Consider the following 13,773-nt stretch of genomic DNA (forward strand, 5'->3'; position numbering starts at 1 on the left):
TCCAGGGACACCCACTGTCATTCCTCCTTAGGTATTCTCTCTCTTGGGTAATGATACCTTCTCTGCATTCACCGAAGCCAGAGACGACACATCACTCTCCACTCCTTTCCTTTGCTCCCCTACTCTCCACCAGAGACCGAGTCCTTGCTACGCTTACCCACACCTCCCAAGCTTTGACTGAAGTCATTTCTCCCCTGAACTATTGCAATGGCCCTCAAGCTGTTCTCCTTTGCTCCGTGTCTCCACACACCCTGCAATCCACCCATCACACGGAGGACAGGGTGTTCTACTTAAAATTCTGATCCAACTACTTCACTCCTGAGTTCATGCTTGTCAGCGGCTCTCATTATTCAGAGGATGAGAATGAAGGCTCAAGTCCTCCTAATAGGATAAGAATTAAAAGGAAGTCTGAGTAGAACTGGTTGGGAAGATTCGGGGCACAGTGAGAAGTAATCAGAAACACCCAGAATATGTGCAAATTTTTTTGAAGTCTTAGGTTTTGATTTTTTCGTAGACCTTATTTTTCTGTTATTTTCTTTTTCAATTTGTTTATTTAACTATAGTTGATTTACAATATTGTGTTAGTTTCAGCTGTACAACTTCAGATTCTTTTCCATTATAGGTTATTACAAGATATTGAATATAGTTCCGTATGCTATGCAGCAAATCCTTGTTGTATATCTATTTTACATATAGTAGTAGGTGTAATAGACCTTTCTTTAGAACAGTTTCCAATTCATGAAAAAGTCAAGAAGACAGTAAAAAGAGTTACCATACACTTCATACCCAGTTTCCCTTATTATTAACATCTTACATTAGTATAGCACTTTTATTATTATAATTAACAAAACGGTATTGGTACATTATTATTAACTGAAGTTCAAGGTTTATTCCTATTATTTTAGTTTTTACCTACTGTCTTTTCCTGTTTCAGGATCCCATCTAGAATATCACATTACATTTAGCTGTCTTGTCTCCTTAGGCTCCTCTTGACTGTGACAGTTTCTCACTTTCCTTGATTTTTGATGAACTTGACAGTTTTGAGGGGTCCTGGTCAGGTATTTTATAGAATATCCCTCAAATTGGGTTTGTCTGATGTTTTCTTCATGATTAGACTGGAGTTCTGGGATTTTAAGAGGAAGACCACAGAGGTAAAGTGCCTTTTGCATCACATTATTTAAAGGGTACATACTATTCACATGATTTATCAGTTTGATCACCTGGCTGAGGTAACATCTATCAGGATTGGCCACTCTCCTCATCCTCTCTCCAACATCCCATATTACTGTACTGTATTCTTTGGAAGGAAGTCACTGTGCAAAGCCCACAATTAAGAAGTGGGGAGTTGGGGCTTCCCTGGTGTAACAGTGGTTGAGAATATGCCTGCTAATGCAGGGGACACGGGTTTGAGCCCTGGCCCGGGAGGATCCCACATGCCGTGGAGCAACTAGGCCCGTGAGCCACAACTACTGAGCCTGCGCGTCTGGAGCTTGTGATACACAACAAGAGAGGCCGCGATAATGAGAGGCATGCGCACCGCGATGAAGAGTGGCCCCCGCTTGCCACAACTAGAGAAAGCCCTCGCACAGAAACGGAGACCCAACACAGCAAACATAAATAAATAAATGAATAAACTCCTACCCCCAACATCTAAAAAAAAAAAAATGTGGGATGTTAAGCTCCCCATCACTGAGGGTGGAGTGTCATCATAAATTATTTTGAATTTCCTGTATAGGAAATGTATCTCTTCCCTCTCCTTATGTAAGTATATATGTATGGACATATGCATTTAATCATTTATTTATGTCAGCATGTACTCATGAATATTTATTTTATACTTTGGGCTATAACCCAGTAGTACTTTATTTTCTATTTCATTGTGGTGAAATAAATATTACATAGAATTTACTCTATTAATCATTGTACAGTTCAGAGGTATTAAGTACATTCACGTTGTCGTGCAACCATCACCACCATCCATCTTGCAAAATTGTAACTCTGTACCTATTAAACAACAATTCTCCATGACCTTCTCCCCACAACCCCTAGCAACCACCGTTCTACTTTTTTTTTTTTTTTCTAATCTCCCTTTTTTCCCTACACCACTGTTCCTTGTAACCACTATTCTCTCCTCTGCTACTATAAGTTCAGCCTCTCTGGTCACAAATATCAGGGTTTCCTCCCTTTCTAAGACAAAATAATATATCATGTATTATATCTATATCACATCAATATATAATATAATGTTATATACCACATTTTCTTTATCCATTCAACCCCTGACATTTAAGTTATTTCCATATCTTGGCTATCATGAATAATGCTACAATGAACATGGGGTATCTCTTCAAGATACTGATTTCATTTTCTTTAGATATATACCCAGAAGTGGTATTGCTGAATCATATGGTAGTTCTATTTTTAATTTTTTGAGGAACCTTCATATTGTTTTATATAATAACTGTAACAGTTTACAGTCCTACCAACAGTGTACGAGGGTTCTCTTTTCTCCACATCCTTGCCAACACTTGTTAGCTTTTGACTTTTTTATAGTAGCCATTCTAACCAGTGCGAGAGGATATCTCATTGTGGTTTGATTCATATTTCCCTGCTGATAAGTGATGCTGGGAATCTTTTCATATTCCTGTTGGAAACAGTATGGTGGAGAAACTGAGATTCAGAAGAAAAGCTTGGCTGAGGTGGAAAACAAGAGGAAAAGGGGACCAGGTTCCTGAGATGCCTCCCTCACCTCCCTGTGCCCAGGTCGCGAGTATCACAGGAGTGAATGAGCCCCCAGAGCCCTCTGGCCAGGCAGGAGCTGTGTGTCTGTGCGAAAAGGGGCTGTGAGGGGTTTTTTGCTTAAGGTTCCTATGATGAGTCAGGAAGGGGCTAGAGGAAGTAGCCCAACAGGTTTAGTGAAACCAGTCCATCTCGTTCACCTTGGGAAAGAGGCGAGGCTGAGGAACAGTATAAAGGGCACCCCGGCCCCTGCTCGGCACAGTGTTCCACTAGAAGCTTCTGCAGCCATCCTCACTGTGAGTCAGGTAAGTGTTAGCTGGCAGAACCAAGGTTGGGACCAGGGGTCTCCCACAGGCCAGAACATGGCTGGGGGTGGCCAGCCAGGTAGGTGTAGGTATCATTTGTGTGCTGGATTCAACAGGACTACTGTCCTTCTTGGACGGCTTAGGTCACTGTGCTGAGGGCTAGGTGCCATGGTATGGAAAAACAGAACAGACAGCAATCTCCTCCTACCCCATACTTTCTTGGGACCGTATTTTAGAGAGAGAGAGAGAGAGAAAGAGAGAGAGAGAGAGAGAGAGAGACAGAATGTGTGAGAGAGAGAGAGAGAGAGAGAGAGAGAGAGAGAGAGAGAGAGAGAGAAAGGCAGAGAACAGGGAGCAGAGAGACAGAGAAATAGAAAGAGACAGAGAGAGGAGTAAGATGGGGATAAAGGGGAAATATGGCCAGTTTCTCTCCTAAACTGATTGATTTGGGCTGACTGTGATTTTGCCTTCTTTATGGAGGCAGGGTGTCCGGGGACATGCTTGTAACTCTTGGCTGTGATACCAAAGGGAGAAATGCAGCATGGGGAACACTTTCTATTTGGAGAACCCAGGCTGAGCAGGGACAGGGAAACCCAGCTTAGAAGTAGGAGACTTGAAAGAACCAACTCCAACTCTCAACATCCTTGCAGCCCCCTCCCACCAGCACCAGCTAAAGCTCAGATGGTCAGGAGAGAAAGCAGCTCTGGAGCTGAATAGGCCAATCTGTTCATTTTACAGAGGAGAAACCTGAGGTCCAGAGGGGCTAAATGACTTTCCCAGAACCACACAGCATTTCACTGGGAGATTTAAACTGAGATCATGTCATGTGACTCCAGTCCCGGGCGTGCACCCTCACCTCTCAGATCGTCTCGGGATGGGCTACTGATTTTCCAGCACTCGGGAGTTCTCCAGGAGACCTTTCTTTACCTGACACCTTCCCTCTTCCTGTCATAATCCCAGAGCTCATCTCTCTTCTTTGTACATGAAGGTCAGAAACAAGGGAGAGACAAGGATAGGCAAGAGCAGGAGGTGAAGTGGTACCCAGCCCACCTTTGCAGAGCACCTCTGGAGAGTGCTCTTTGTTGTCTCTTGGGAACAAGAGTCTCCCAGGAGGGCCTTTCCCTGTCCCTCTCCATTCCTACCCTTCACTCTGCTGCTTCTGGGGAATGATAGCCCAGCGTGGGTGGGAGAGTACCCCACCCAAGGGAAGAGGGGATGCTGAGGAACCAGGCGCTGCTGCATATTTCCAGGGGTTCATCTACTTCCTCGCCTTCAATTAACCCTCTGACCCATCCTGATTTTCAGGTTGACCTAAAGCAGCTTCCAAGATGTCCCAGCAACGTACACTGCCAGTGACCTTGCCCCCTGCCCCCAGTAAGGAGTCCCTCAAGCCTGTTTCTCCTCCCAGCAACATCCAGCAGGAGCAAGCGAAGCAGCCAACTCCACTGCCTGCCCCATTCCAGAAGGCATCCTCGGAGTTCCCAGGGAAGGATCCCATGGAGCTCGGGAAGAAACACACCACTCCTGTGAAGGAGGTGCCCAAGAAAGAGTGTGAGCCACGGCAACAGGAGCCACAGCAGCAGCAACAGCAGCAGCAGCAGCAAGAGTCACAGAAGCCAGGAAAGCCTGTGGACCAGCAGCAACAGCAGCAAGAGTCACAGAAGCCAGGAAAGCCTGTGGACCAGCAGCAGCAGCAGCAAGAGTCACAGAAGCCAGGAAAGCCTGTGGACCAGCAGCAGCAGCAGAAAGAGTCACAGGAGCCAGGAAAGCCTGTGGACCAGCAGCAGCAGCAGAAAGAGTCACAGGAGCCAGGAAAGCCTGTGGACCAGCAGCAGCAGCAGCAAGAGTCACAGAAGCCAGGAAAGCCTGTGGACCAGCAGCAGCAGCAGAAAGAGTCACAGAAGCCAGGAAAGCCTGTGGACCAGCAGCAGCAGCAGAAAGAGTCACAGGAGCCAGGAAAGCCTGTGGACCAGCAGCAGCAGCAGAAAGAGTCACAGGAGCCAGGAAAGCCTGTGGACCAGCAGCAGCAGCAGCAAGAGTCACAGAAGCCAGGAAAGCCTGTGGACCAGCAGCAGCAGCAGAAAGAGTCACAGAAGCCAGGAAAGCCTGTGGACCAGCAGCAGCAGCAGAAAGAGTCACAGGAGCCAGGAAAGCCTGTGGACCAGCAGCAGCAGCAGAAAGAGTCACAGGAGCCAGGAAAGCCTGTGGACCAGCAGCAGCAGCAGCAAGAGTCACAGAAGCCAGGAAAGCCTGTGGACCAGCAGCAGCAGCAGAAAGAGTCACAGAAGCCAGGAAAGCCTGTGGACCAGCAGCAGCAGCAGAAAGAGTCACAGGAGCCAGGAAAGCATGTGCAACAGCAGCAGCAGCAGAAAGAGTCACAGGAGCCAGGAAAGCATGTAGAACAGCAGCAGCAGCAGAAAGAGTCACAGGAGCCAGTAAAGCCTGTGGACCAGCAGCAGCAGCAGAAAGAGTCACAGAAGCCAGAAAAGCCTGTGGACCAGCAGCAGCAGCAGAAAGTGTCACAGGAGCCAGGAAAGCCTGTGGACCAGCAGCAGCAGCAGAAAGAGTCACAGAAGCCAGGAAAGCATGTGCAACAGCAGCAGCAGCAGAAAGAGTCACAGGAGCCAGGAAAGCCTGTGGACCAGCAGCAGCAGCAGCAAGAGTCACAGAAGCCAGGAAAGCCTGTGGACCAGCAGCAGCAGCAGAAAGAGTCACAGGAGCCAGGAAAGCCTGTGGACCAGCAGCAGCAGCAGAAAGAGTCACAGAAGCCAGGAAAGCCTGTGGACCAGCAGCAGCAGCAGAAAGAGTCACAGGAGCCAGGAAAGCCTGTGGACCAGCAGCAGCAGCAGAAAGAGTCACAGGAGCCAGGAAAGCATGTGCAACAGCTGAAACAGGAGAAGAAAGTCTTGGGCCAGCGGCTGGATCAAGAGCTAGCAAAGAAAGATCAGCAACTGGAAAAGAAAGGGGAGCAGCAGCTGAAGCAGCAGAAGGCGTTGCTGAAGTAGCCTCTGCTTGTCCCAACTCCTGGCCACGTCCAAGAGACCAACCCAGTCCAGCCACTGAAGGGAGAAGTCTTGCCCCCTAAAGAAGCAGGAGGTGTAGTTTCCCCCAAATATAAGTAAACACCCCTAGGGTCCCAGAGCCCCCTTGAAATCCCACAGAAATGAAGAGAGAGCCAGTGGCCTGGCTTACCTCCAGTCCCCAGCCTGGGTGGCCCACCTTATCTGTGAACCGGCCTGACCCTGTCCTTCTGCATGTCCCTTGGATAGGGCTTGGCGGGGGGGGGGAGCTGTTGCCCAGCACCCACCCCTGATGAGCCCAATCCCAACCTCAGGTGGCCAGAGCCTCTGCTTGAAGAGACAGTGACTACAGCAACTCTGACTGCATCCCCACTGCTATTGTTGACTCTGTGAGTGTGTACAATAATACAGAATAAATGCTGGAAGAACTGGGATCCTGTATTCTCTTTGGCTTTTTACCCACTGTCGCTCACCGTATAAAAACCTGTGTGGGCAATGGAATATTACTCAGCCTTAAAAAGAAATGAAATTGAGCTATTTGTAATGCGATGGATAGACCTAGAATCTGTCATACAGAGTGAAGTAAGTCAGAAAGAAAAAGACAAATACCGTATGCTAACACATAAATATGGAATTTAAGGGAAAAAAATGTCATGAAAAACCTAGGGGTAAGATAGGAATAAAGACGCAGACCTACTGGAGAACGGACTTAAGGATATGGGGAGGGGGACGGGTGAGTTTTGACAGGGCGAGAGAGAGTCATGGACATATACACACTAACAAACGTAGTAAGGTCGATAGCTGGGGGGAAGCAGCCGCAAGGCACAGGGATATTAGCTCGGTGCTTTGTGACAGCCTGGAAGGGTGGGATGGGGAGAGTGGGAGGGAGGGAGACGCAAGAGGGAAGACATATGGGAACATATGTATATGTATAGCTGATTCACTTTGTTGTAAAGCAGAAACTAACACACCATTGTAAAGCAATTATACCCCAATAAAGATGTTTAAAAAAAAACAAAAACAAAAAAGAAACCTGTGTGGGGGTTAATGGTTGCAAATGACTCTTGGCCAATTTCCAAAGGAAGACAGACATTTTGACCCCTTTTCAATTCTGCTCCCCAAACCATTGAATACATTCAACAGCTTCTAAAAATGAGATCACAACAACACCAAAAGAAAACAAAACAACTTCATTCATGCACCTGAAAGGAGCACTTGGCAGTCATGAAGAGGAGATAGGTTATTCTGGTTGGGGGAAGAGGATCTATTCATCTCAGTTCAACACTGCTTTACATTATACCCACGGAGCCCAATCCTAGCCCATGGCCAAAGGCACGGGGAGGGAGTGGAGGCTCCACCTGGGTTCTGGTCCCTGCCCAGGTTTTGTCTCCATAGAATGTCCTCATGGTTTCCAAGAGTCTTACTAACTGCCTCCATGGTTAAGGAAGACTTTAGGAAAGCAAAGAAGCGAACTGGGCAAGATGGGGAGAGGCGAGACTCCTGGGACTGGTCTCTGAAGGAGAAAGTGACAGTGTCACTAAAGGAAGTAAAGGTTGGGCCAGTTGGAATCATGGAAGCCAAAGTGCTGAATAGCCTGGAGAAATACAGATCCAAGGTCATTGCAGTGGTTACCCTCCCTGACATTTCTGTAGCCTTTCCTGCCATCAATCACATCAGGACGCGGGGGCTCTCTCCTTCCTGGGAATCACCTGGCTCTAACTATTTAACCACATCATCTCAGGCAGGTTGTCTCAAGTTACCTAAAGCTATTTCATCACAGCCATGAGCATATGTCAGGGACATCCCTTTGGAGACACCGAAATTCAATAGGTTGAAGGGCCCTTAGTATCTCTTACTGCCCACCCAACTCCAGGGACACCCACTGTCATTCCTCCTTACGTATTCTCTCTCTCGGGTAATGATACCTTCTCTGCATTCACCGAAGCCAGAGACAACACATCATTTTCCACTCCTTTCCTTTGCGTCCCTACTCTCCACCAGAGACCGAGTCCTTGCTACGCTTACCCACACCTCCCAAGCTTTGACTGAAGTCATTTCTCACCTGAACTATTGCAATGGCCCTCAAGCTGTTCTCCTTTGCTCCGTGTCTCCACACACCCTGCAATCCACCCATCACACAGAGGACAGGGTGTTCTACTTAAAATTCTGATCCAACTACTTCACTCCTTGAGTTAATGCTTGTCAGCGGCTCTCATTATTCAGAGGATGAGAATGAAGGCTCAAGTCCTCCTAACAGGACAAGAGTTAAAAGGAAGTCTGAGTAGAACTGGTTGGGAAGATTGGGAGCACAGTGAAAAGTAATCAGAAACACCCAGAATATGGGCAAATTTTTTTATTCCTATTATTTTAGTGTTTACCTACTGTCTTTTCCTCTTTCAGGATCCCATCTAGAATATCACATTACATTTAGTTGTCTTGTCTCCTTAGGCTCCTCTTGACTGTGACAGTTTCTCACTTTCCTTGATTTTTGATGAACTTGACAGTTTTGAGGGGTCCTGGTCAGGTATTTTATAGAATATCCCTCAAATTGGGTTTGTCTGATGTTTTCTTCATGATTAGACTGGAGTTCTGGGATTTTAAGAGGAAGACCACAGAGGTAAAGTGCCTTTTGCATCACATTATTAAAAGGGTACACACTATTCACATGATTTATCAGTTTGATCACCTGGTTGAGGTAACATCTATCAGGCTTGGCCACTCTCCTCATCCTCTCTCCAACATCCCATATTACTGTACTGTATTCTTTGGAAGGAAGTCACTGTGCAAAGCCCACAATTAAGAAGTGGGGAGTTGGGGCTTCCCTGGTGTTACAGTGGTTGAGAATCTGCCTGCTAATGCAGGGGACACGGGTTTGAGCCCAGGCCCAGGAGGATCCCACATGCCGTGGAGCAACTAGGCCCGTGAGCCACAACTACTGAGCCCGCGCGTCTGGAGCTTGTGACCCGCAACAAGAGAGGCCGCGATAGTGAGAGGCCTGCGCACCGCGATGAAGAGTGGCCCCCGCTTGCCACAACTAGAGAAAGCCCTCGCACAGAAACGAAGACCCAACACAGCAAACATAAATAAATAAATGAATAAACTCCTACCCCCAACATCTAAAAAAAAAAAAAATGTGGGATGTTAAGCTCCCCATCACTGAGGATGGAGTGTCATCATAAATTATGTTGAATTTCCTGTATAGGAAATGTATCTCTTCCCTCTCCTTATGTATGTATATATGTATGGACATATGCATTTAATCGTTTATTTATGTCAGCATGTACTCATGAATATTTATTTTATACTTTGGGCTATAACCCAGTAGTACTTTATTTTCTATTTCTTTGTGGTGAAATAAATATTACATAGAATTTACTCTATTAATCATTGTACAGTTCAGAGGTATTAAGTACATTCACGTTGTCGTGCAACCATCACCACCATCCATCTTGCAAAATTGTAACTCTGTACCTATTAAACAACAATTCCCCATGACCTTCTCCCCACAACCCCTAGCAACCACCGTTCTACTTTTTTTCTAATCTCCCTTTTTCCCCTACACCACTGTTTCTTGTAACCACTATTCTCCCCTCTGCTACTATAAGTTCAGCTTTTCTGGTCACAAATATCAGGGTTTCCTCCCTTTCTAAGACAAAATAATATATCATGTATTATATCTATATCACATCAATATATAATATAATGTTATATACCACATTTTCTTTATCCATTCATCCACTGACATTTAAGTTATTTCCATATCTTGGCTATCATGAATAATGCTACAATGAACATGGGGTATCTCTTCAAGATACTGATTTCATTTTCTTTAGATATATACCCAGAAGTGGTATTGCTGAATCATATGGTAGTTCTATTTTTAATTTTTTGAGGAACCTTCATATTGTTTTATATAATAACTGTAACAGTTTACAGTCCTACCAACAGTGTACGAGGGTTCTCTTTCTCCACATCCTTGCCAACACTTGTTAGCTTTTGACTTTTTTATAGTAGCCATTCTAACCAGTGCGAGAGGATATCTCATTGTGGTTTGATTCATATTTCCCTGCTGATAAGTGATGCTGGGAATCTTTTCATATTCCTGTTGGAAACAGTATGGTGGAGAAACTGAGATTCAGAAGAAAAGCTTGGCTGAGGTCGGAAAACAAGAGGAAAAGGGGACCAGGTTCCTGAGATGCCTCCCTCACCTCCCTGTGCCCAGGTCGCGAGTATCACAGGAGTGAATGAGCCCCCAGAGCCCTCTGGCCAGGCAGGAGCTGTGTGTCCGTGCGAAAAGGGGCTGTGAAGGGTTTTTTGCTTAAGGTTCCTATGATGAGTCAGGAAGGGGCTAGAGGAAGTAGACCAACAGGAGTGGTGAAACCAGTCCATCTCGTTCACCTTGGGAAAGAGGCGAGGCTGAGGAACAGTATAAAGGGCACCCCGGCCCCTGCTCGGCTCAGTGTTCCACTAGAAGCTTCTGCAGCCATCCTCACTGTGAGTCAGGTAAGTGTTAGCTGGCAGAACCAAGGTTGGGACCAGGGGTCTCCCACAGGCCAGAACATGGCTGGGGGTGGCCAGCCAGGTAGGTGTAGGTATCATTTGTGTGCTGGATTCAACAGGACTACTGTCCTTCTTGGACGGCTTAGGTCACTGTGCTGAGGGCTAGGTGCCATGGTATGGAAAAACAGAACAGACAGCAATCTCCTCCTACCCCATACTTTCTTGGGACCGTATTTTAGAGAGAGAGAGAGAGAGAAAGAGAGAGAGAGAGAGAGAGAGAGACAGAATGTGTGAGAGAGAGAGAGAGAGAGAGAGAGAGAGAGAGAGAGAGAGAGAGAGAGAGAGAGAAAGGCAGAGAACAGGGAGCAGAGAGACAGAGAAATAGAAAGAGACAGAGAGAGGAGTAAGATGGGGATAAAGGGGAAATATGGCCAGTTTCTCTCCTAAACTGATTGATTTGGGCTGACTGTGATTTTGCCTTCTTTATGGAGGCAGGGTGTCCGGGGACATGCTTGTAACTCTTGGCTGTGATACCAAAGGGAGAAATGCAGCATGGGGAACACTTTCTATTTGGAGAACCCAGGCTGAGCAGGGACAGGGAAACCCAGCTTAGAAGTAGGAGACTTGAAAGAACCAACTCCAACTCTCAACATCCTTGCAGCCCCCTCCCACCAGCACCAGCTAAAGCTCAGATGGTCAGGAGAGAAAGCGGTTCTGGAGCTGAATAGGCCAATCTGTTCATTTTACAGAGGAGAAACCTGAGGTCCAGAGGGGCTAAATGACTTTCCCAGAACCACACAGCATTTCACTGGGAGATTTAAGCTGAGATCATGTCATGTGACTCCAGTCCAGGGTGCGCACCCTCACCTCTCAGATCCTCTCCGGATGGGCTACTGATTTTCCAGGACTCGGGAGTTCTCCAGGAGACCTTTCTTTTCCTGACACCTTCCCTCTTCCTGTCATAATCCCAGAGCTCATCTCTCTTCTTTGTACATGAAGGTCAGAAACAAGGGAGAGACAAGGATAGGCAAGAGCAGGAAGTGAAGTGGTACCCAGCCCACCTTTGCAGAGCACCTCTGGAGAGTGCTCTTTGTTGTCTCTTGGGAACAAGAGGCTTCCAGGAGGGCCATTCCCTGCCCCTCTCCATTCCTACCCTTCACTCTGCTGCTTCTGGGGAATGATAGCCCAGCGTGGGTGGGAGAGTACCCCACCCAAGGGAAGAGGGGATGCTGAGAAACCAGGCGCTGCTGCATATTTCCAGGGGTTCATCTACTTCCTCACCTTCAATTAACCCTCTGACCCATCCTGATTTTCAGGTTGACCTAAAGCAGCTTCCAAGATGTCCCAGCAACGTACTCTGCCAGTGACCTTGCCCCCTGCCCCCAGTAAGGAGTCCCTCAAGCCTGTTTCTCCTCCCAGCAACATCCAGCAGGAGCAAGCGAAGCAGCCAACTCCACTGCCTGCCCCATTCCAGAAGGTATCCTCGGAGTTCCCAGGGAAGGATCCCATGGAGCTCGGGAAGAAACACACCACTCCTGTGAAGGAGGTGCCCAAGAAAGAGTGTGAGCCACGGCAACAGGAGCCACAGCAGCAGCAACAGCAGCAGCAGCAGCAAGAGTCACAGAAGCCAGGAAAGCCTGTGGACCAGCAGCAGCAGCAGCAAGAGTCACAGGAGCCAGGAAAGCCGGTGGACCAGCTGCAGCAGCAGCAAGAGTCACAGAAGCCAGGAAAGCCTGTGGACCAGCAGCAGCAGCAGAAAGAGTCACAGGAGCCAGGAAAGCCTGTGGACCAGCAGCAGCAGCAGAAAGAGTCACAGAAGCCAGGAAAGCCTGTGGACCAGCAACAGCAGCAGAAAGAGTCACAGGAGCCAGGAAAGCCTGTGGACCAGCAGCAGCAGCAGAAAGAATCACAGGAGCCAGGAAAGACTGTGGACCAGCAGCAGCAGCAGAAAGAGTCACAGGAGCCAGGAAAGCCTGTGGACCAGCAGCAGCAGCAGAAAGTGTCACAGGAGCCAGGAAAGCCTGTGGACCAGCAGCAGCAGCAGAAAGAGTCACAGGAGCCAGGAAAGCATGTGCAACAGCTGAAACAGGAGAAGAAGGTCTTGGGCCAGCGGCTGGATCAAGAGCTAGCAAAGAAAGATCAGCAACTGGAAAAGAAAGGGGAGCAGCAGCTGAAGCAGCAGAAGGGGTTGCTGAAGTAGCCTCTGCTTGTCCCAACTCCTGGCCAGGTCCAAGAGACCAACCCAGTCCAGCCACTGAAGGGAGAAGTCTTGCCTCCTAAAGAAGCAGGAGGTGTAGTGTCCCCCAAATATAAGTAACCACCCCTAGGGTCCCAGAGGCCCCTGGAAATCCCACAGAAGTGAAGAGAGAGCCAGTGGCCTGGCTTACCTCCAGTCCCCAGCCTGGGTGGCCCACCTTATCTGTGAACCTGCCTGACCCTGTCCTTCTGCATGTCCCTTGGATAGGGCTTGGCGGGGAGGGGAGCTATTGCCCAGCACTCACCTCTGATGAGCCCAATCCCAACCTCAGGTGGCCAGAGCCTCTGCTTGAAGAGACAGTGACTACAGCAAGTCTGACTGCAACCCCACTGCTATTGTTGAATCTGTGAGTGTGTACAATAATACAGAATAAATGCTGGAAGAACTGGGATCCTGTATTCTCTTTGGCTTTTTACCCTCTGTCGCTCACCGTATAAAAACCTGTGTGGGGGTTAATGGTTGCAAATGACTCTTGGCCAATTTCCAAAGGAAGACAGACATTTTGACCCCTTTTTAATTCTGCTCCCCAAACCATTCAATACATTCAACAGCTTCTAAAAATGAGATCACAACAACACCAAAAGAAAACAAAACAACTTCATTCATGCACCTGAAAGGAGCACTTGGCAGTCATGAAGAGGAGATAGGTTATTCTGGTTGGGGGAAGAGGATCTATTCATCTCAGTTCAACACTGCTTTACATTATACCCACGGAGCCCAATCCTAGCCCATGGCCAAAGGCACGGGGAGGGAGTGGAGGCTCCACCTGGGTTCTGGTCCCTGCCCAGGTTTTGTCTCCATAGAATGTCCTCATGGTTTCCAAGAGTCTTACTAACTGCCTCCATGGTTAAGGAAGACTTCAGGAAAGCAAAGAAGCAGAACTGGGCAAGATGGGGAGAGGCGAGACTCCTGGGACTGGTCTCTGAAGGAGAAAGTGACAGTGTCACTAAAG

The 13,773-nt window shown here is 47.7% G+C and overlaps 1 protein-coding gene and 1 pseudogene across 1 annotated transcript; both read left to right on the forward strand.

Moving 5' to 3' along the window:
• The first annotated feature begins 4,372 nt into the window (after positions 1-4,372).
• On the forward strand, positions 4,373-6,049 carry LOC136138276 (involucrin-like). Its single transcript, XM_065896928.1, has 2 exons — positions 4,373-4,635; positions 5,200-6,049. Exons 1-2 carry the CDS (start codon positions 4,373-4,375, stop codon positions 6,047-6,049), a joined length of 1,113 nt encoding a protein of 370 aa, XP_065753000.1.
• Positions 6,050-11,903: 5,854 nt separating this feature from the next.
• On the forward strand, positions 11,904-12,764 carry LOC136136287 (involucrin pseudogene; annotated as a pseudogene).
• The last annotated feature ends 1,009 nt before the right edge of the window (positions 12,765-13,773 follow it).

This window comes from Phocoena phocoena, chromosome 1, assembly GCF_963924675.1.
Source record: "Phocoena phocoena chromosome 1, mPhoPho1.1, whole genome shotgun sequence".
Lineage (NCBI taxonomy): Eukaryota > Metazoa > Chordata > Mammalia > Artiodactyla > Phocoenidae > Phocoena > Phocoena phocoena.

Bases quoted from the DNA above. Each gene is read 5' to 3' on its own strand.
- LOC136138276 (XM_065896928.1), top strand. From the start codon at position 4,373: ATGTCCCAGCAACGTACACTGCCAGTGACCTTGCCCCCTGCCCCCAGT. The intron at 4,636-5,199 runs GCAGCAGCAGCA...GCCAGGAAAGCC, and splicing joins CCACAGCAGCAGCAACAGCA to TGTGGACCAGCAGCAGCAGC.